The 22770-nt window shown below is 35.1% G+C and overlaps 1 protein-coding gene across 3 annotated transcripts in view; it reads left to right on the top strand.

Annotated features, from left to right (window-relative positions):
- The window catches only part of ARHGAP15 (Rho GTPase activating protein 15), a 653192-nt gene that overhangs the window by 429018 nt on the left and 201404 nt on the right, over positions 1-22770 (top strand). For all 3 annotated transcript variants that reach the window (XM_033231613.1, XM_033231614.1, XM_033231615.1), the window contains exon 11: positions 16775-16852. In XM_033231613.1, coding sequence (XP_033087504.1) covers positions 16775-16852 — 78 coding nt within the window. The remainder of the gene's footprint in view (positions 1-16774; positions 16853-22770) is intronic.

Raw genomic sequence — 22770 nt, 5'->3', positions numbered from 1 at the left:
TAACAAATGTTGGCAGGTAACATGGTTAAAGTTGGAAGAACTCTGAAACCCTGAAAACAAGACATGTGTGAACCTGTTCATTTAATTTCTCATGGGGCAAAATATGGGATCTGAAGGACAACAGTGCATTTGCTTCTTTCCTTCTTTTTCTTTGCTGTGTGGTTACATTACTCCGTGATGTCACCTTGAGCCCCTGTCTGACCTGATACTCTCCTTCTGGCACACCTGCCCCAGGAATGTCATTTATACCCCAGCTTGATGTTCAGACACCCTTATTCACACTTTTGAGTATTACCTTGAGCAAAACTGTTTTTAAAGGTATCAATAATTTGTCTCTATTAGAGTATGTTCAAGCACCAGGAAAGAGGATTTTGTTTTGTTTCATTTGATAAAAGGGAAAAGGGAGTCTCACTGACACTTCTAAAAGCATGCTGTGTTTCCAAGCTTGCTACCCTCCTCCTCTCAAGGGGTTTTGACTGTAGCACACTTTGCTCTTAACGGAAATAATATTATCACTTTCTTTTGATACTCTGGCCAGTGAATTAATAGAAATGCATTTGTTTCTGGTGTAATTGCCTTTATTAAGGTTTGTTTTAAAACTTAAGAGCAGATTGGAAATCTAAGACCTCATAAGTCTGCCATAGTTCAAAACCATGCATCACCAGCTAAGGCCAATAAGCCTTAGGTTGAGTTACTGCGGAAGACTTAAGACTTGAGGCATTGTTTGTGTATACGTCACTGGCTCCATCTGACACCTCTTATCTCTCCGGTGAGCCTGATAGAGTTAGGCTTTGTGTCCCCACCCACGTCTCTTCTTGAATTGTAATCACCATAATCCCCACATGTCAATTAAGAGACCAGGTGGAGGTAATTGAATTGTGGGGCTGGTTCCTCCATGCTGTTCTCATAAAAGTGAGTTCTCATGAGATCTGATGGCTTTATAAGGGGTTCTTCCCCCTTCACTGGTACTTCTTTCTACCACCTTGAGAAGAAGGTGCCTTGCTTCCCCTTTGCCTTCCACCATTATTGTAAGTTTCCCGAGGCCTCTCCAGCCATGCTGAACTGTGAGTCAATTAAACATCTTTCCTTTATAAATTACTGAGTCATAGGTAGTTCATTATAGCAGTATGAAAATCGGCTACTACAGACCCAGTGATGTATACACAGACAACGCCACATATAGTGAAACTGCAGAAGTGATATGGTGAGAGAAGTCATTGTGTTCTCTGCAGTCCTTACCCAGAAAGGAGACAGGCCTGGCTTCAGAGATCTGATTTCATGGGAAAATGCTGTGTATATTCACAACACTTCAATCTATAGAAAAAAAGACCTATATGGGGCCAGGAAAAGTGGTTCATGCCTACAATCCCAGCACTTTGGGAGGCTGAGGTGGGCAGATCTCTTGAGCTGAGGAGTTCAAGATCAACCTGAGCAACATGGCAAAACTCTGTCTCTACAAAAAAATACCAAAAAAAAAAAAAAAAAAATAGCCAGGCGTGGTAGTGTGTGCCTGCAGTTGCAGCTACTTGAGAGCCTGAGGTGGGAGGATCACCTGAGCCTGGAGAGGTTGAGGCTGCTGTGAGCTGTGATCATACCACTGCACTCCAGCCTGAGACAAGAGTGAGACCCTGTCTCAGAAGAAAAAATAAAAAACAAAACAAACCTATATGGATTTAGGAACCTCAATTTAGAGCATTGTACTCACCTGAAAGAAAAATTATTTTATAAATTTTTCCTGAAGAAGATGTGATTTTTTACAATTTCCATGTTTCTAATTTCCTTATGATAGAAAATCACTATAAGAATAAATTATGTTAAAAAATTGTGTTTAATTAAGCTTAAAAATGTGCCTCTTTTCCCCCAAATTTCTAAGTACAGTAATATACTTCTTTTTTTCTGTGTCTTGGTGTGTCCAAAATAGCAGGTAACCCAGGAAGGGAGAAACTTTGGATAATAGCAACCACTCTTTTGAATTCATTTGAAACCAATATGTTGTACCTATTTTCCCTTTCTGTTCCTCTCCCATTATGTACTTGCCCCTTCTTCTCCACCTTTTTCTCTCCCACATCCTACATAAGTGAACTCATCCTACTTGTCTTCTTTTCAGTTAAAGTCTACTCCCAGTAAAAGATCTAACAAATTAATCCACATACTAAAGCGTATATGACTAGTGAGGTTTGATGTGAAATCCTCCAATAGGATTTGAAGAAAAAAGAAAGAATTCTAGTTACAGAATTTTAGGCATTAGCAAGACTGTGTGAAATGTTTTAAGAAAGAATTATCTTCTCAGAATTTCTGAAAATAAACTGTAAATGTAGCCTCTATAATTAATATTAACTTATCCTGGGAACCAATGGCATAAAATCCAAGTCTTCAAATTGAGAATCTTTCATTTCTGTCTTCCATGGCACTTCAAGATTTAACTATAGTGCCTGATTATGGATTGCCTAACATTCAAATTCAATGGAGTTTGTAACATCAAAACTCAAACTCTGCCATCCCCTGGAGGAAACAGGGAAATTAAGACATGCTTTATTTACATTTCATACAAGAGAAAACATGAAATATATTTATAATTGATATATTGCCACTTTGGAAAGTCACGTATATGGAGTTAGATATTTCATAAATGTTATATCAATGAACATCAGCATATATAAAACATCTTAGTTTTTTTTAAATTTGTAGATAATATATGTTTTTATCACATGCAACATGAAGTTTTAAAGTATATACATATTGTGAAATAGGTAAATCTATGTAACTAACAAATTACCTCACATAGTTATCATAGATGAGAGCACTTAACATTTACTCTCATTACATTTTTCCAGAATATATGTCGTTATTACCTGTAGTCATCTTGTTATCCAATAGATCCCTTGAAATTTATTCCTCCTATCTAATTATAATTATGTATACTTTGACCAACATTTTCTCATTCCTACCATCCCCCCAATCATCCCAGTCTCTAGTAGCCACTATTCCACTCCCTCCTTCTATGAGATCAACCTTTTTGAATTCCGCATATGTGTGAGATGATGCAATATGTATCTTTCTGTTCCTAGTTTATTTCACTTAGCATAATGTCCTTCAAGTTCATTCATGTTGTCACAAAAGCTGGATTTTTTAATGGCTGAATAGTATTCCATTTGTGTGTGTGTGTGTGTGTGTGTGTATCATATATATATATGATAAATGGTTGAATGATAAAATGTGATATTATATATATGATTTTATTCATAAAATCATAAAATAATCATAAAATAAAATAAACATTTTATTCAACCGTTTATGGACACTTAGGTTAATTCTATATCTTGGGTATTGTAAATATTACTATAATAAAATAAGAGTGCAGGTATCTTTTTGATATACTGATTTTATTTCCTTTGGATATATACCCAGTGGGAGTGATTGCTGGATCATATGGTATTTCTATTTTTAATTGTTTGAGGAATCTCTGTACTTTTTTCCATAATGGTTGTACTAATTTACATTCCCACCAACAATATAAAAGAGATTCCTTTTCTCCACATCCTTGCCAATACTCATTATCTTTTGTCTTTTTAATAATAGTCATTCTATCAGAGGTAAGGTGATATCTCATTGTCGCTCTAATTTGCATGTATCTGATGATTAGTAATGTTGAGCATTTTCCCGTTTACCTAGTGGCCATTTTTATGTCTTTTTTGGGAAGTATCTATTTAGTTTTTTGCTCATTTTTAACTTGGGCTCAGGTCATTTGGTTTTTTATTGTTTCATATTGAGTTGTTTGAGTACCTTATACATTCTGATGTTAACATCCTGTCAAATGTACGGTTTGAAAATAATTTCTGCCATTCTATAGGTTGTCACTCCACTCTGTTGATTGTTTCCTTTACTGTGCAGAAGCTTTCTAGTTTGATGTAATCTCATTTGTCCATTTTTTGGCACATGTTAGTTTAAAATATTTTCTTTCCGTGACAATCGATCAGAAAGAAATGAGAGATACTAAACATATATATAAATATATATGTGTATATATACATATGCAAATACCCACATATTTCCACAAATCTTTCAATGTAGATCTATGTGACAAAAATCACCCAGAAGCTGAAAATCTGGTTTGTATTACACTAGTGCTAGATGAGTTTAAATAAGGGAACAATTGGTATTGGAATGCCTTTTCTTAAGTCAACAAAGTATTTTGAGTAAACAGAGGGTGCATAGTTCTTTGTTAGATGTTTAACAGCCCTTATGTACTCCAGAATGAAGCTGAGAAGTTAGGTCTCTCCTAGACCACTAGAAGAAGGCTAATCTTTCTACTTTATGTTGTGACAAAAGAAAGTCAGAAAGCCAACTTTATTGCTACCTCTTGGCTTTTGCTTATGCATTTCTTTTTGTACGAGTCCCAAAATTGCAAAAGCCAATGGTATAAATTGTCCAGGGAAAGGTAGAGCTTCTAAGTAGGGAAAATGTTTTTGTCTTTTCAGCTCTATTCCAGATACCTTATATTTCTATCTCCAAATCTGGATCTGATTTCCCCAGTAAGAAATAGTTTATGAAATACTTAATTTTGAGATTTCTACTGTGTGTCCCATGAAGATTTTGAACCTCATTTCAAGAGTCTTAAACCATCTTTCAGCTAAATTAGAGATACAAAATACAGCATTCAAGGATACAGAATAGATTTATGATAGTCTCCAAACATTTTTCAAGTGGGTCTGTGGGAACATAAACTCATATATTATCTATAACTATATATTATCAAATAATTTCAATCTATGTCATAATGTTTTCATAATAAATGTCATAATATTGTTTGTTCACAAGAGTAATATATATGTATATACTATACACGTGTGTGTATACATATGTATATAAACACTTATAAAATAGTTGGGAAATATGTAAAACGATTTAAAAACAGAATCATTTTTATAATCCACCTCACAGAGAATATATGTTCTCACATTTTAGTGCATGCTATGGTTCCATTACATATGGAAGTGTGTATACCATGTTTGTTACTATACCCCAATGCCTAGTACACTTTTGCAATATAGGAAGTGCCTACACAATATCTGTCAAATTGCCTGGAGAGTTGGAATTCACCAATTCAAGGGCCACAGAATATCTTAGAATTCATCTGTTCTTCCATTTAATCACAGTTTAACACACGTCCATCTGCCAAGCAGGAAGGAACATGCTCTAGTCCCACCTTTCTGTTTAGCAAAAGTATTAATAATATCTGCTAAGCAGTTTCTCCTGTATTCTCAAAAAGAAAACAGTCATCCTGTTTGTGTTTCCCAAGAATAGGAAGTTCAAATGTCTCAGCTTCATCCACTGTCGTAGTTACGAGCACCTTCTTCTTTGCCTGGGAAAGAGGCTACTGACACTATAATTTCTCAGAAGTTTGGACAGGCAGCAAGAAGCTGAAAAAAGAACCATTTTGTCTGTGATCTAAATAGGACTCTGCTGATGGTCGGTGTACTCAAATGGGTTTGTAGAATATCTTGTCTTTGTGCCTGGAATTTGCTTTTACGAACTCACTTGAGAGGCAGCAGCCAGGGGAGAGCTCTCTCTCACCTGAATGCTTAGCAGAGGCAAGCCATCAAAACCCTCCAGGTAGTGGCAAGCCAAAGGGTCTAAATTAGAGGCACCTCCCCAGAGAAGATCAAAAGTTATGCTCCACCAACACAGAGACACTGAGAAATGGTTGAATGTGTTCTAAATTAAACTGCCCTGGTGGTGAGCAGAGATCTGCCAAAATCTTTCAATTAATCACTTTTACCTTCAGGGCAGAGTTAGGCCTGAGAGTATTTCAATAGATTTTTATTGGAACAGAGTTATTTCAGATATTAAACTATGTTGCACAAAGTAAAAATAATGTTATTTTTAAGTTGCTACTCTTGTTAAATAAAAGTTGGCAAGTGTTCTTGGGGTCTGTATTGTGTCTGTATTTGTGAATGTGTGTGGCTTTTTCTTGTGCCATAATCCCCATTGATTTTTAAAAAGTGAACAGCAATGAACTAGGTGATAAATATATTTATATAACATTTTCATTAATAAAGTGTTATAAATAATAAAAGTTTTAAGTATATAATTCGCTACATCACAATTGGAATTTTTTTTTCCTACATCTTCAGCAGTAAGTTAATTAGAATCACCTGCATTTCCTTGGGTGGACACCAAATGGATTGCAAACAAAAACAGATTAAAATAGCTGCTGGAGCTCATGGCATACAGATGACAAGATTCACAAAAAGGACAATAAGGCACTGAAAATGTTCGCTTTTCAAACAATTTTAGAGGAAATTTAGCTCTTGTGACTTCTCTGTAAAAACTGCCTGTAAGTGTTTTGCTGAAAGGCTAGAACAGCTTTGTTTCTGATCCCTTGATGAGTGAGAGAAATGTTTAAGAAAGATCACTTTACAGAGAGATTCAGGCTGAAATGTGATGACTGTGATTCAAGCCAAGCCAAAAATTACAGTTCAGAATGAAAGGGGAGGGACGTGGTTTGGGAATCCATTTTCCCACATTCCTGAATCTCAATCATCCCAGCCAATGTTTAAAAAAATCCAGTGGAAAACAATGAGGTCACTTTGTTTAGATGTTACAAAAAAAAAAAAAAAAAAAAATTACGGGTGGAGGGATTGAAAAGAATGATGGCAAATGTATGAATTTTAAATCAATATCTATTTCAAGTATGATGGGATCAAAGGTACACTTTATATAACTCTTATGACTTCATCCCAAAAGGAGCCATTTTTCAGTTTTCTTCTTGTTTGTGTTGGTGAGCCTTTTATTGTGTTTCTTTAACTTATGAAATAGTATCTTGCTAAAATTTTTTTTAAAAAGTGTGCATAGGCACATAGTATAGATTATTCCTCCTGAGACTCCAAGCTTTCCTTAGGAATAGCATCTCCAGGAAGCTGCTTTTCTTTCTTTAAACCTGCTGTGGCCACCCCACTGCTGTGTAGATCTCAGGTTATGCTGGTATATTGGTTTGCAAACTACCAGATGATAGTGGCAGACGAAATTAGATTCATTATTCTTGTTACTTCTATTTATTTTAATGAAACACACTAAGCAAGTCATACTACCAAATGAATGATTTATTTACATCAGCATGATCAGAGCATAACAGTAGAACTGCAACATAAAAGAAACTCAGAGAATAATATGAGATAAACCAAATACAACCTCCAACTTCAATATCTTCCAGATACACTAAGTTTTTCTTCAAGGCAACAGCTCTCATTTAATGATAACCAGAATCATTGACCAAAATTTGTCTTCAAGATTAAGATTTTTAAAAAAAAGAAATATGTAAGATAATTTGTCAGTGACTGTTTATAGGTACCTTGTTTCCCACTCTCCAGAAATCATTTCAATTAATCATCTTTGGTCTGATCAGACCACCGATGCTAGGTTCTTTTCTAGAGAAATTTCACAAGCAAACTCAGAATATTGCTGAGATCTTTCTTATCTTCAGAGATTTCCAAATGATCCTAAGGCTGGCATATATCTGTAAATCACATTTATGTCTACTATCCTGCAGGCTTCATGCAGTTAGGCCTCAAATTCTTAGTTTAGAGAGAGATATAAGAATCAATGTGCAGAAAATGAGCCACATAATAGGACACTATTGTTCCACTATTGTTTCATGTTAACTAAGTATTAAGCAAGGTACATAAATGGCTTATCAATCTATATCACATTAGCTGCACTGGAACTTTTTCCCCTTGTCTTTGCCCTGGTTGACTTACCATTTGGTAATCCTTAAGTTAAAAGGAATCATTTTAAAGGTGGGAGTTAAATTCAATGTATACAGGCTATACACACAAACAAGCCTGATCCATAAAAAGAATCACAGCAAATGGATACCAGGAAATAACATTTTTAAAAGTATACTACTGCCTATACTACCAGATTCCAATGGTATGGATAAGCATCTCCAATTATAAGAAAATTGATGAGACATTTTGGCAAGAACTAAGTATAAATATAAGGGAAAAATTCTAATAATGAGGAATGACAGTGGTTTTACCCCTGTATCCACATTGAGGAGGGATGACTTTTTTTTTTCTTTTTGTAACATTTGAAGAAGTCAGTGAGATTTTCTTCTACTTATGGAAATGTCTAATATCCTACTTAACATGAATGAGAGAGATGAAGAAACTAGGAAGGTAATACAATAAATTGTTTTCAAAGATTGAATCCAACCCTGTGTCTCTATACAAGAATATCTAATAATAGTAAAAAGCAAGAGAGCCACTCTCTTGCCACACGTATCCCTACCATCCCCCCACGCACAATCCCCAAACTCTATTGTCTCAGAACTTTTCAAGGCATAAATGATACAATGCAGAACCACTAACACACTTAACCACATAAATGATACAATGCAGAACCGGTAACACACTTAACACTCAGGGTATTTAGTTCTTTTCCTCACCCAATTTTGATGCTGGAGCAATATAACAACGCCTGTCTTCTCCAGTGTCCAAATAAGACAAGGCTCGTTAAGATTTCAGGACTGGGCAGAAGAGCAAATAGGACCAATATTAATGATAAATATTTTTGCAAGAAAACAATAATCTTATTTCCAAATATTAACAGGTTGAAGTAACAGGGCAAAGGAAGGAAGTGGGGGTGAAGCATTTGAAAATGATCTCAATCGCCCAAGTATTCAATGAAATGTCCTTGAAAAAGCATTCTCCTTTCTTATTCAAGAGTCTATTTGATACCACCTTTTTCTTAGTATGTATGTATATATATACACATATATATATATTCCTTTATTATGTGCTATTTCAAGGTATTAATTTAAATCTGGAATTTTCCCCTAGCTCAGACGCTGGCTATATAAACAATTTTAAATAATTGCTCAATTTTTAGTATCATAGGTTCTAAGCCATTTTCTCAGAAAAGAGAAAAAAAATCCTTGGTGACCTCTTTTTAGTCTAACATTAATGAAAAATTGACAACAAATATTTATCTCTTCCATGTCTTAAAAGAATAAAAATTCTTATTTTCCATATGAATCCCCTACAAATACCTGGGAGATCAAATACATTTTTTTCAGAAATGAATAATCAAAAATGAGCCAATAAAATCTAGATAATGATAACCAAAAGCAAATAAAATAATGAAGGAAAAATTGAAGGTATTTTGTTATGATATTAAAAAGAAAAACTTGTTGCAATAATTGTGTCTACGAAGCAAGCATTCATAGCAGAGATATGAGGAAGGTAGAACAAAAAAACAAAATGAGATAAAAATTGAAAAGAAAAGGCTCATGAAAGAAATGGAAAACTAAAACAACCTCAGTAATAAAAGAATTGAAAAATACATAAATGATAGTAGGAATTTCTATAAACACAGAAAAGGAAAGGAGTAAGAAAAATGAAGTGAGAGATGTGCTGAAACTCACCTGTAGCAACCTGTTCTTCCAACATTTGAATTGCAATCGCGTAATGACTGTTTTAAATATTCACAGTTTAATCCCTTACCATTTATTTCCCATGTACCAATAATGAAAATTATATAGTAGTTATCTTCACAAACTAATGAAACTTCTGTTTTCAATTTTTAAAGTTCTTATTTTATGAAAAACAATGTAAGCCTCACATTCAAGTTGGCAGACTGAAAAAATATGTCTGATTCTCTTCCCTCAAAACAATCCCAATGAAATAATAGAAAATATGTGTTTTTTTTTTTTTAAAAAAAAGCTGATAATGGTGCTGAAAACAGAAAAGGTGCCATCAGCAGACAAGAAATAGAAATTCCAGGAAGAGAGGAAGCAGATGGGATCAAACAAATAGAGAAATGAAAGCAGGAGAAACACCATTCCCAGACACCACAATTAGGCACAGTTCTTTCCAGGGATGTCCCAGAGAATAACCAAACTTGGAGTCAATAAAAAGAACAGAAATTGTCCAGAGGGCAGTAAAGAAAGTAATTCATTAAATAACAGGATCTAACAGCTGTGAGAACTGGGCTCCTCTTTATCCTGCACCAAAGAAGCATCTACAGCAGGTGCTTGAGCCTGAGAGCAATTTCTGTAAGGATGGAAAAGTTGCCGGTGTCTGAGAAAGAAGGCAGTAGAGAAGAAAGTGTCTCAGGTATTCTCCAACAGAATTAGATATGCCTTTGCCCAGGTGCAAATAGGTAAAGTTCTCTATACCCTAAGTTAAGTCTCCCTTACTTTGATAACTGGGGAGAACCCCTGGCCTATTGTCTACTCACCACCCTTTTATCCTGCAAGACACCCCCACATACCATTCTCATTTACGATTGGACAAGTTGTAGGGAGGGAGAGAGCTGGATACATACAGAGGTACCCATGACCACTGTTTATTTTAATCAACCTCAATCATAAGGGTAATCCAGTATTTGATAATCTGTCTTAAATAAATTCTAGATACAGAGAAGAGAGATAATAGAGGGAAAACAATATTGAGCAAATAATATAAGAAAATGTTTTCCAAATGAAAAAGCCCAGATGGGGAGCACATATGAGTGACATTTTACTGCTACAAGTTTAAAGATAAAAATTTTTTTTTAATCCGAGAGCAAAAGCAATTTACCTGTAAAGTGTCAAGAATCAATTTGACATCAGACTTAACAGCAGGGATGCTAGAAGATAATGGAACATTTATTTTTCAAAGTTAGAAAAGTAAAAGATTATGAAACTGAAATGAATATTCAAGTCAACAATCAATTAGGAAGCAAAAGAAAACAGATGGGTAAAGTAAGAAAAATTATCAATCACATCCTTTCATGAATCAAGAAACTTCTTAAAATTCAATCCAAGAAAGAATAACAATGGAATACAAGAGAAGGAGGGTAGTTGATGGTGATCTAGAGCCACATTGTCTAAAATGGTCATCACCAGCCATGTATGGTTAAGTTACTCAAAGCTGAATAAAATAAAATTCAGTCCCTCAGTTGTATTAACCACGTTTCAAGTGGTTAATATTCTCTGTAGCCAGTCATATGTGGCCAGTGAATGCTAGTTTGGACAGCAAAGAGACAGAAAGTTTCTATCATTGCAGAAACTTCTGTTGGGCAGGACTTAGTCTGAAGAAATGAAGAAACCTACAAAGGAAGAAGAGGACAAATTAAGTCTTTCAGGAGCTCTCCTTTGTGAAACTAAATTTTAATGTTAAACCCCAACATTCTCCCTTTTTAAAAATTGGTGACTATTAACCCGTAGATAAGTCACAAAATAGTTATAAAAAACAAAATGTCCCAAATTTTAAGAATATAAACAATAAATGCATACAGAGTAAAACTGGGAAGGGAAGTAGTAGAGAGAAGTAAGAATAAATATACTGCTTTATTTTTCATAGCTCAGAGATAGTTTGATATGCTAACATATAGAAATAGGCAAATTAACTCAAGAGAAAGAGGGTGTACAGATAAGTGGTAGGAACTATGAACGCACTAAGCTCTTTATATTTTCTGAGAAATAAATAAATACCCTTCAAAATTAATAAACAGAAATATGACATATTAACATTAACAAAAAGAATGAAAATAGAACTTTTCTTTTTGAGACAGGGCCTTGCTCTGTCCACCCAGGCTGGAGTGCAGTTGTGTGATCAAGGCTCACTGCAGCCTCAACTGCCTGGGCTCAAGTGATTCTCCTATCTCGGACTCCTGAGTAGCCACCATGCCAGGCTAATTTTTAAAATTTTTTTTGTGAAGATAGGGTTTCACTCTGTTGCCCAGGCTGGTCTTGGATTCCTGAGCTCAAGTGATTCTCCTGCCTTGGCCTCCCAAAATGCTGGGATTGTTGGTGTGAGTCACTGAGCCTGGCCTAAAATAGAATTGTTAACAATAACTATCTTTGGAAAGCAGGTTGGGGCAGCTACTGTACTTAGTTTGGATTGTATATTGTTCTATACGGTTTAATTTTGGTTTTTATTTTTTTTTAAACCATGGAAGTATAGCAAAAAAAAAAAAAAAAAAACCTGTATATATTTTTAGAATGGTTTTTATGAAGTCATATAGTTATCCTATAGAATAAAATTATTCTTGTTTGAAAATCAAAATTGTGCCAGCTATTTCCTAAGGGAATCATTCTTAGGAAATAGCAAGGCTATTGAAGGATGGGCATCTCATACGAAATTAACAATAATTAAATAAAAATGGCAGATAGGTACAAAATAAACACCACTGAGTTGGAAGAGAGATTAGAATTCTAAGTTATATCCTGTACTCTCAGTCATTGAATTTAAAGTGTGTGAACAAATAAGCTAGCAAAAAAAATGTTGGAAACACTCACTTCAACTTAGAGGAGGAGGGATAGGTCTGAATGGCACCAGAGTTTCTCAAGTTTAGCTCAGAACCCAAGTAGAACTTTGGAAGGACTGAGAGAGAAACGTGCAAGGGTTGAGGGCAACCTGAGTGTTCCTGTGCTCAAAGGTTTTCACCGGAGGGAGAAGCCAGAAGTTCAAAGTATTGCGAGAATGGCATTTCTTGTGGTAGTTCTGGCCTCCTAGGAATTAGGACGCGCCATAAATCTCAGGAGAGGGGCTGTTTGTGCAAAATTCCCAGCCCACATTTGCAGGCTGCAAAGGTTCAGATGCATTTTGTTGTATGTCAGAAAAACAAGCAGACTTTCGGGGCACACCACTCAACCAGGCTCAAACTCCACATCTGCGTGGTTTGTCCATCATTTGGGCTACCCAAAATGCTACCTAAACCAGTTTTCAACTATTTTTAACAGACTCGTCTGCATTGTCAAAAACTGCCCATATTTTGGCAGATAAGCCAGTCAACTCTGGACAGAGTGTTGGTCTTAGATTTCTTTTTGTAAAGTGTCTAAGATTTATGGTGGGAATTACTCATGACAGCTGCATTCTTTCCACTGGGCTTAGACCACCATTTGGTCTAATAACTCCTAATTGTGTGTCTATCCCAGTCTAAGCTTCTTCAGGGAAAAAAAAAAAAGTGGGGGAGGGGGTGGGGAGACTTTTTAAAATCCCCCACAGCAATACCCAGTGATTTCTGCCAACAGTAAACACTATTTTGAAATATAAGAAGGTCAGCTGATGATGAACAAATAAACAATATTTCAGTGAATGTGGATTTCTTCAGAGAATTTTTCATACTACCATTAATGCCAGTGTGATTTTTTTAAAAAAAGTAAAATGACTTAGTTTTATCATGTTCCCAAAGTATTTTTAGCATAACAGGCAAAAATCCTGTTAGCATTTACAGTCATGTTATTTTCTTGAAAGAGGTACCTCTCAAAGCGATTTTTCACCAACCTTCTCCGAAGCACAAAAGAGGTACCTTGAAGACATTGGTCATTTAAAAATCATACGAAGTCTAATTATATTTCCAAAATAAGTAGTTTGCAATCCAGCAAGAATAATGTGGTCATGAAAAGGATGTCCAAATCCACCAATTTACATTGGTTTGGTTTGGCATAACTTTCAAAGTTCTTGGAGTAAAAGGAAGATGGCACGTGAATAATTGTAATTTGGGTAATAGTCCTAGAACTTTGGGTTTGCTGTTCTGTGAGCCATTCAGGGAAAAGCAAATCAACTTCAAGACTGTGCCTATATAATTTATAACTGTTACAATTCACTGATATGTTCCAGATTATTTCGCAAAATGTAATACCCTCCCTTTTCATATGAAACTTTGTCATTTTCACTCTATTTATGTAATTTAAAAAGTATGATAGCCAGAGAGCATGAGCCATTCAAAGCAGGAGCCGCTAATGTCAGAGATCATTATCACTCACAAGATATATAGTGTTGGTATCTTTGAATTTAAAGGGTTTGGAAGTTGTGTCAAGATAGATTCATATTGCATCTAATATGTTTTGCTTTACTCCCTTTTACTTTCTGGTTTCTATCTCCAGTCACAAAGCAGTTTCTCTGCTGTGACTCAGGTCTACAACCACAGTGGTAGCACAGGTCTGATTTACCCTTCCTGTCTCCACCAGCTGTGCTCCCTCCTTTTATGCCAAAAGAAAGTTGTGTTATTACTTTAGGATGAGGCTGCTTTCTTTAAACAGTATACTGCTTTCCAGTTGTTTATATGTAATACACGTTCAATCCATACGACTTTTTCAAATGGTTTTGATTATTGGACTTAAAAAATTTTTTACAGAAATGTATGAAAAACCAAGGAAAGCACTTCTTATATTGTAACTCTCTAAAAGAAAACAAAGTTTTGGATACAGGGAATTTCATCAGTTAAAAACCAGTTTATGACTCTATGCATTTCAATAGCATGTAGAATAATATTTGAAAAGGAAGAGTGCTAACTTCAAAATAGACATTCATTTGATTTTATATCTTGTATAAATATGCATATTAAAGCAACGATTAAAGAAGACCCTTATTTGCAATGAAATTTTGAAATTCAAATAATTTCATTTATAATAGACCTCTGATAAGGGTCTAGCTAATTAGCAAAACAACGTTTTTTAAAAACACACAATGTTCTCATTTTTGTTGTAATAGATATTCACATTTTATCTTTAATCATTGTAAATAGGACTAATTTGATTTTAAAAAACATTAGAATTTCTCATTTAGAGATCATAGACCCACATATTCCATTGATGTTTCTATTTTCTACAATAATTCTTTTTCTCTAAATTCCTTAAAATCAATTGATAATCCGTGGAAAAAAATCAGGGCCACGTTCACTTGATCAAACTTTGTTTGTTTGTTTGTGGTGGCAAGCATCAAGGTGACTTTATTCACCACTCATGGTTCTGATGCCATTTGTCTACTTCCAAATCCAAAACTCTCCCCGAAACCCCCAAGCATGGCATTATGAACATTTTTCTGTAAACGTTTCAGGGCCTCTGAGGGTGATTTTAGAGAATAATTTTAAGATAATTTTCCTCTGTGGCCATATGTTCAAAAAAATTAAGAGGGAAAACTTGGAAAAAGACACAGTTTAATGTAAAATTTCTGGTAGTTTTAAATCTATCATGTTATTTAAAATTTCATAGGTTAAAACTAAGTACCAAAAAGCATCTAATGACAGAAAAAAATGATTAATAAGTTTTTTGTAAATTAATTTTTTAACATTCTGGGTGTAAGTGCATGAACTTAAGACCAAAATAGACCAATACTAAAGGTAGGAATTAAATATTAGAAAAATTTTAATTAGGACTATTATCACATTTAAGCTGTCAAGCAGAAATTGTACTTTAAAACAAACAAACCAGCGTAGACTTAGATTAATGGAGGTAATTTGTGCATCACAAAGAAAAAATATATTGGATTTTTACAAATATATATGTCTTAGAAAGTTTCACCACTGGCTAACTGGTGTCCAGCTTCATCCAATTCCTCACAATTTATAGTTCTCAGGGAGAGACAGAGTCTCAGTAATTTCTTAGATTATTCTAGAACTATAAAGTTGCATCAATTAATACATTTGTTAATAGCTATTCCATTTTATTGCCATTATCTCGAGTAATCATATAGTTTATTACATGGAAGAGTAAAAACTATAGTGAATGACTGTCCTAAATTATGCCATTATTACCAGTGTTCTAAGTTATGTCATTCTACCCTAACCTCCCAATGAAATATTTTGCACAATGGCAGAAGTGTTCCTAATAAAAAGTGTGCAAAAATGTAGAGATAGTAAAGCAATAAATGAGCTCATTTTATGCCAGTAAAGAGCTTTGGAAAGGCTTTATTCTGTTATACTATGGCAATAATTTCTACCAATATATTTAATACTATTGTGAATTACAATGATTATCCATGATGCTATACCACCTCCCTAGAGAAACTGCTTAGATATAGACCTCTGCATCTGCTGGCAATTTCACCTAGGCCTCTCTGAGTGCCCAGACACAGCAAAGAATATACACTCTTGACATTAAAATTATGTTTTCAGCATTTTTAGATACTACTATAGTGTTTGACTAAGTGTTTCCCTTTTCGTTTTCCTGTTTCTTCGTTGTCCTCATAATGTGGTCATGAAATTAACTAGATTCTATAGATGTGTGGAAAACAAGTGAATGATTATTGAAATTCACTGCCAGGATAAGTTATTTTGAATTACAGATGACCAGTTCTAAAATAATCTGAAATTCATTTTACCATTTTGCTAAAGATTTTTTTATTTTTCTCTCCATAATGGAGCACCCATTACCTATAATACACTGGAAGTTATCAAACTAGCATTATATCTATAATAGAATTTTTACTCTTTAGTTTCAAACAATCAGACCAAAACATGTTGTTCTGTAGCGATCACAGGAAAACTAGAATAGAATAGAATAGATAGAATAGAGTAGAATAGAACAGAGTAGAAATGGAGGGAAGAAAAAGAGCTGAGGGGAGGAGAGGAAGGAAAGAAGAGAGACAGAAAGGCAGGAAGTCAGGCCAGTAGCAAATGTCTCACAAATGTCTTGAGTTATTTTACCTTGCAGAAAAAAGGCAATAATACACAAATGTCTGGAGGTTTCTCCCCTACCCAGTTTGATTCCTATATTTTCCTTGGAAATGAATCTTAACTATATGATGCAATCCTATGCTACCTACCGCTCTTCTGTGCCTCAATTAGACTCAAATTTATTGATGATAATTTTAATTATGACTGAACACCATGATTACTTTATTGAGATTAAAATTTTGAAGAGTGCATAATTTAGAACACACAAATTAGTTTTCTCTGAGAAGAAGAGATATTTGGTGTGATTTACTCCTTCTTTTCATAGTTTTTTTTTTTTTTTTTTAACCCTCTCAGTTCCTATATGTGCTAATATATGCCCTTTTGTCTTCAGGTCTAGATGTTGATGGAATATATCGAGTTAGTGGCAATCTGGCAACAATACAGAAGTTAAGATTTATTGTCAACCAAGGTAAGTGATTTCCACTTCAGAGATTTTTTCAAACAGTTTCATATGGAACAATATTTCAGACACTGTGCTGTATGTACTGTGAATAAATGATAATAAAACTAACAGGAGAATGAGAAAGTGGAGGAAATTTAAAAATTATCAGAAAAGTAAAAGATAACCAACTAGTTTATCTAGAAATGAATAGAATATATAGAGAAACAAATTAATAGTTTATGTGAAATAAATAATGAATGGAACATGTCAAAATAAAAATGAGGAAAAAGTAGAAAAAGAGTAAAAAAAAATGACCCATATTCAAAAAATGTTATTGGCTTGCAATGGACACTTACTATATGTTGATGAATGAACCAATGAATGATGGAAAATGTAAAAGTCAAAATTACAGATAATAGAAAAATACATAGGAGGTAAGAAGAAAATTAGGAAATGCATATGCTATCAAAGAGTTGTAAATTAAAACAATGAGATATAGTTCTCCTTGAAGAGGTCCTTTCCATCCCTTGAAGACATTCATACAGCCAACAGACACATGAAAAAATGCTCATCATCACTCGCCATCAGAGAAATGCAAATCAAAACCACAATGAGATACCATCTCACACCAGTTAGAATGGCAATCATTAAAAAGTCAGGAAACAACAGGTGTTGGAGAGGATGTGAAGAAATAGGAACACTTTTACACTGTTGGTGGGATTGTAAACTAGTTCAACCATTATGGAAAACAGTATGGTAATTCCTCAAGGATCTAGAACTAGATGTACCATATGACCCAGCCATCCCACTACTGGGTATATACCCAAAGGATTATAAATCATGCTGCTATAAAGACACATGCACATGTATGTTTATTGCGGCACTATTCAACAATAGCAAAGACTTGAAATCAACCCAAATGTCCATCAGTGACAGACTGGATTAAGAAAATGTGGCACATATACACCATGGAATACTATGCAGCCATAAAAAAGGATGAGTTTGCGTCCTTTGTAGGGACATGGATGCAGCTGGAAACCATCATTCTTAGCAAACTATCACAAGAACAGAAAACCAAACACCACATGTTGTCACTCATAGGTGGGAACTGAACAATGTGATCACTTGGACTCGGGAAGGGGAACATCACACACTGGGGCCTATCATGGGGAGGCGGGAGGGGGGAGGGATTGCATTGGGAGTTATACCTGATATAAATGATGAATTGATGGGTGCTGACGAGTTGATGGGTGCAGCACACCAACATGGCACAAGTATACATATGTAACAAACCTGCACGTTATGCACATGTACCCTAGAACTTAAAGTATAATAAAAAAAATTAATTTAAAAAAAATGAGATATCACTGCACACCTGTTAGAATGGCTGAAGTACTGACACCACCAAATGCTGCCTAAGATGTGGAGCAACAGGAACTCTCATTCATTGCTGGTGGAAATGAAACATGATTCAATCACTTTGGAAGAAAATTTGGCAGTTCCTTATGAAAATAAATGTATTTTTATCGTATGATCCAGTACTTCTTGGTACTTACCCAAATGAGTTAAAAACTCATGCACACACAAAAACCTACACACAAATATTTACAGCAGCTTTTTTCATAATTGGCAAAACTAGAATGCAGCTAAGATGTCCTTCAGTAGGTGCAGGGACAAACAAACCAGAATACATCCATACAATGGAATATTATTCAGGGATGAAAAGAAATGAGCTTTCAAGCCATGAAAAGACTTAGAGTAATCTGAATGCATATGCTGAGTAAAAGAAGCCAGTGTGAAAATACATGATTCCAACAACATAACATTCTGGGTAAAGGAAAACTACAGAGAGTAAAAGATGAATGGAAGCAGTGAGACGGGTTTGGGGGAAAGAGGGAGAGATGAATAGGTGAGCACAGGAGATTTTGAGGGGAAACAATTCTGTATGATGCCATAATTACGCATACATGTCATTACCCATTTGTCAAAACCCATAAAATGCAACACAAAGAGTGAATCCTTATGTAAATTATAATATTTACTTAATAATAATGTATTGATATTGGCTTATCAATTATAACAATCTACCCCATTAATTCAAGATGCTATTAATAGGGAAAACTTTTGGAAGGGTGAGGAGATATAAGTTAATTCTCTGTACTTCCTGCTCAATTATTCTGTAACCTTAAAACTGCTCTAAATATGTATATTAATTCAAAAAATAAAAATTAAAAATTAGAAAATGAAAAACAAGAAGACCAAAACATCTTAAGTTGGTGTTATAGACAGCTCATAGGTTTTAAAATCATACAGATGAGGTAGAACTTAGACTCTCTCCTTGTATCCTTGGTATCTTAACCTCCCTGTGCCTCTGTTCCCTATCAGGAAAAACAGTGGGGGGATGCCTTGGGAACATCTGGGAAAATTGAACTGGATAATATCTACGACACTTAGGAATGTGACAGACTCATGTTAGTTCTCCTTTTACTTAAAAACAGTCAATAGTCTCTTCAGAAGAACTCCAAATCCTAAATCCTTGTACTCTAGCTTCCCACTTAGCTTCTATAATAGCTGGCTTCAGGTTCTCTGAATGTTTTTCATAATACATTTAATATATAAACCGTACTCCCACATTTCCATACTGTTGTATTTTTTAATGTCTTTGCATATGCTCTTCCCTTTACTTTCAATATCCTCCTATCTTTTCCTTCTCATCCCACATACACAAGCTTCCAGCCTGGTAGATTTCTTCTTTTTCTTCAAGGCCCAGATTATAGTAATTTCATTCAAGAAGCCTCCAGTTAGATTTCTTCTCTGTTCCCCTTACACTGAATAGCTGAATTTACAGTAGTACATTCACATCTAACTTTTAAAATTCCATCTATTATAAGACCCATAGATTTAATGCCAACTTTTGGAAAGGATATAATCAAATGTACTCGGTGATTGTATTTCAGAAACATTAAAATTTGTAAGTCTTGGAATCAAAAAATAGGATACTGGCTGAAATGTCTGTCTCTTTCACAAATCTCTAAAGAGGTAGAACTTGAATCATCCTTGTATCTTTTCCCATTAACCAGTTCTAGCCTTGGTGTTTCCATACAAGGAGCTCCTCATACAGGGAGTTTTAAATTAATATTTGTTGAACAATGTGTGTGAGTGTTGCAGGTAGGAGAAGTAGCAATTCAACTTGGGTTGAACCAGTTTTTTAAATGTTGATTGCAATACTTTTGGCCACTTGCCACATGACTCTTGTTTCTAAGAATCTCTATAACTGAGAATCTCCACAGCTCTGCTTGTTCACTAATGCAATTCTTTGTCTTTCACAATTACTCTCTTTCCTGGGCAAAACACAGAACTAAACTTTACCTCATTCATTTATATTATTTCCATTTAACTGAATCAGAGTGCCCCCTCTGTGGGTAAAATTTGGATAAAATAGCCCTAGCCTCATATTCATTCTAGCTTATAATCAGCTAAAATCATTTTTATAATACAGTTTATGCTGAAATGATATCCTGATTGGGATTCTAGACAGCTGGGCAACACATTTCTTCTACAAAGAAGAAATCTCAAAACAGAAGCCATGCTAGAAACAAACACTAGTTGCATTTCCTGCCTTTAAAAAAATTATGCTCAGTAGTTTGAAAAGGCAAAGAAAAAAATCTGCAATGAAAATATGAAATCTGTCCATCTCATCTTTTGCAATCCAAACTTCAGCATACTCTGAGGCTATGTAACTGCTCATGTTTCCATGAGAATTGACAATGTAAAGCTGGACAGAGGCCTGCATTGGTATCTGGTAGCACAGAATTGTCAGTAAACTGTCTCCCTGGTTTATAGCACTGTCAGAATGCAACATACTCAACACAAATTATGCTTCATTAGGACCTTTGATACTGGTAACTTTGTCCAAGTTGTGTTATGGAGTTTTTTGAATTAAATGATAAGCGAAATGGATATACCAACCCCTTTCAAAATTTGCTAATCAGATTATCCTTTGAATGTGTTTTCTGGACTGGCCCCACAACCTTGTTGTTAATGCCATACCTTCCCCTCCATCTGGACCAGGACTCTAATAGTAGAGCTGACTTGAAAATAATCAGTGCTGGGTGCAAAGAGATTGTAAGTGTACATGTGGCCCTCTGTGGCCCTCTCTCTGTGTGTCTCTGTGTGTCTAATAGAATAAAATGGCAATGCAGGGAAAATTCCTTGAAAAGCATAAAGTGCTATGTAAAGGCAGTGCATCATTTTTGCAGTCTAAGATGAAACATAAATGATTTTTGGCATACCTGCCTTGTATTAACATACTTTATTCCCCTTTATTCACCTTGCACATGTTTCTTTTCTAGAAGGTTCTAAATATACATTTTTAAACAAGTAAGCCCTGCCCACTGTTAGACTAGACAAATAAAAACTGATTTTTGAGATTTTCAAGACAGATGAATTGCAATTTATGTGTTTCACTAACTTTCTTGAATTCTATAATCATCAGCAATTCTAAATACACCAGTTGAATAACTCAATTTGTTTTGGTTTTCTGTTTGATTTACTAAATCAGGGGGAATTAGATACCCTTACTATACTTCCAGTTCAGATGACATGTAAGTTATATTCAAAGTGTTCACTTTCAGAAAGCATTTCCTAATTATAACTAGTAATGATGATAATAGTAATTATTATGAAAGTAAACAGCATTTTCATAATTTATTATTTGCCAGGCACTGTCATAAGCACTTTATTTACATAATTTAATTTAATCCTTTCTTCCATCCCATAGAGTAGGCAGTATTATTAGTCCCGTTTTACAGATGTAAAAACTGAAGTTCAGATATTAATGTCCTAATGTCATATAACATATAAGTGAAGGAGCTAAGACTAGATCCCAGATCTGTCTGACTCAGAGCCTGTGATGCAAACCACCGCCATCATTCTGCATTTCCAATTCATCAGCTGTTGATTATCTCTTTATAAAAGCAGAGATTAGTCTTTTCGTGCTACGCATGCTCATTTGTGACTTTCCTTTACACCCTGCCTCTTGTGTTGGTTAGTGACAAGTACTACCATTGGAGTTTTGCTAAAATTGTTCAAGAGCTGTTTGGAGAAACGCCAAACATCACAGTTATGAAGAAGCCTGGCATTGCCATTCTCTGTATGGCTTTATGTATCTATGTTTGGCCCAAGAAACTACTTTAACACACTATTCTGTTGCAGCCTTTGGGAAAGGGATCGAGGATTCTCGATTTACTGGGCTGTTGGTGCGCTTGTGAGCAGTGCTCTGCCCTGTTTGTTGAATGTGGTGACAGCTTTCAGTGACATTTTGCTGATACAGCTCTTCTGTTTTGTGAAGGCATCCCCAAAGAAAACTGGTCCATGGCCTTAGATGTCAACCTGTCATCAGCCTGTGACATTGCGTTGATTCTTCAGAATGATCTGTGACCTCCTTACAGTTTTCTTACATGGGGGGTACTTTGCAAAGGACAGACTTCAGCATGGAGGATGCTGCATGTCTTGAGAACTTTTGACAGAAAGTATTGGAAATTCCCCCAGGCTAAATTCCCCCTCCTTCCCACATTGACACTTGGATTTGAGCTGCCCATCTATGCCTTAGGCTTATTGCCCCAACTACAAATTCAGTTCAGACTCACTTGGTATTACTTAGACATCCTCTTTCACCCTTTGAAAAATGGACAAGAGAGATTGGCATTCTTTTTGGAAAAATCTTGCCACGAACCTTCCCGAGCCCATGAGCCAATGGGAGAGCTATGAAGCATTGCCGGAAGAACTGACTGGGAATTTTCCCGATGGGTGTCTCTTAGTACACAGTTACAAATATTCTCTCTGTTTTCCTGAACTGAAGAAAATTACTTCTTACCAGGATTTTAGACATGTTTTTCTTTTATCTTTTTCTCTCTTTTTTTTTTTTTTTTTTTTTTTTTTTGAGA

The sequence above is a fragment of the Trachypithecus francoisi genome, unplaced genomic scaffold (genome assembly GCF_009764315.1).
Source record: "Trachypithecus francoisi isolate TF-2019V2 unplaced genomic scaffold, Tfra_2.0 Lachesis_group13, whole genome shotgun sequence".
NCBI lineage: Eukaryota > Metazoa > Chordata > Mammalia > Primates > Cercopithecidae > Trachypithecus > Trachypithecus francoisi.
The sequence above is the reverse complement of the archived record's forward strand: the minus strand, read 5'-3'. Positions and strand labels throughout refer to the sequence as shown.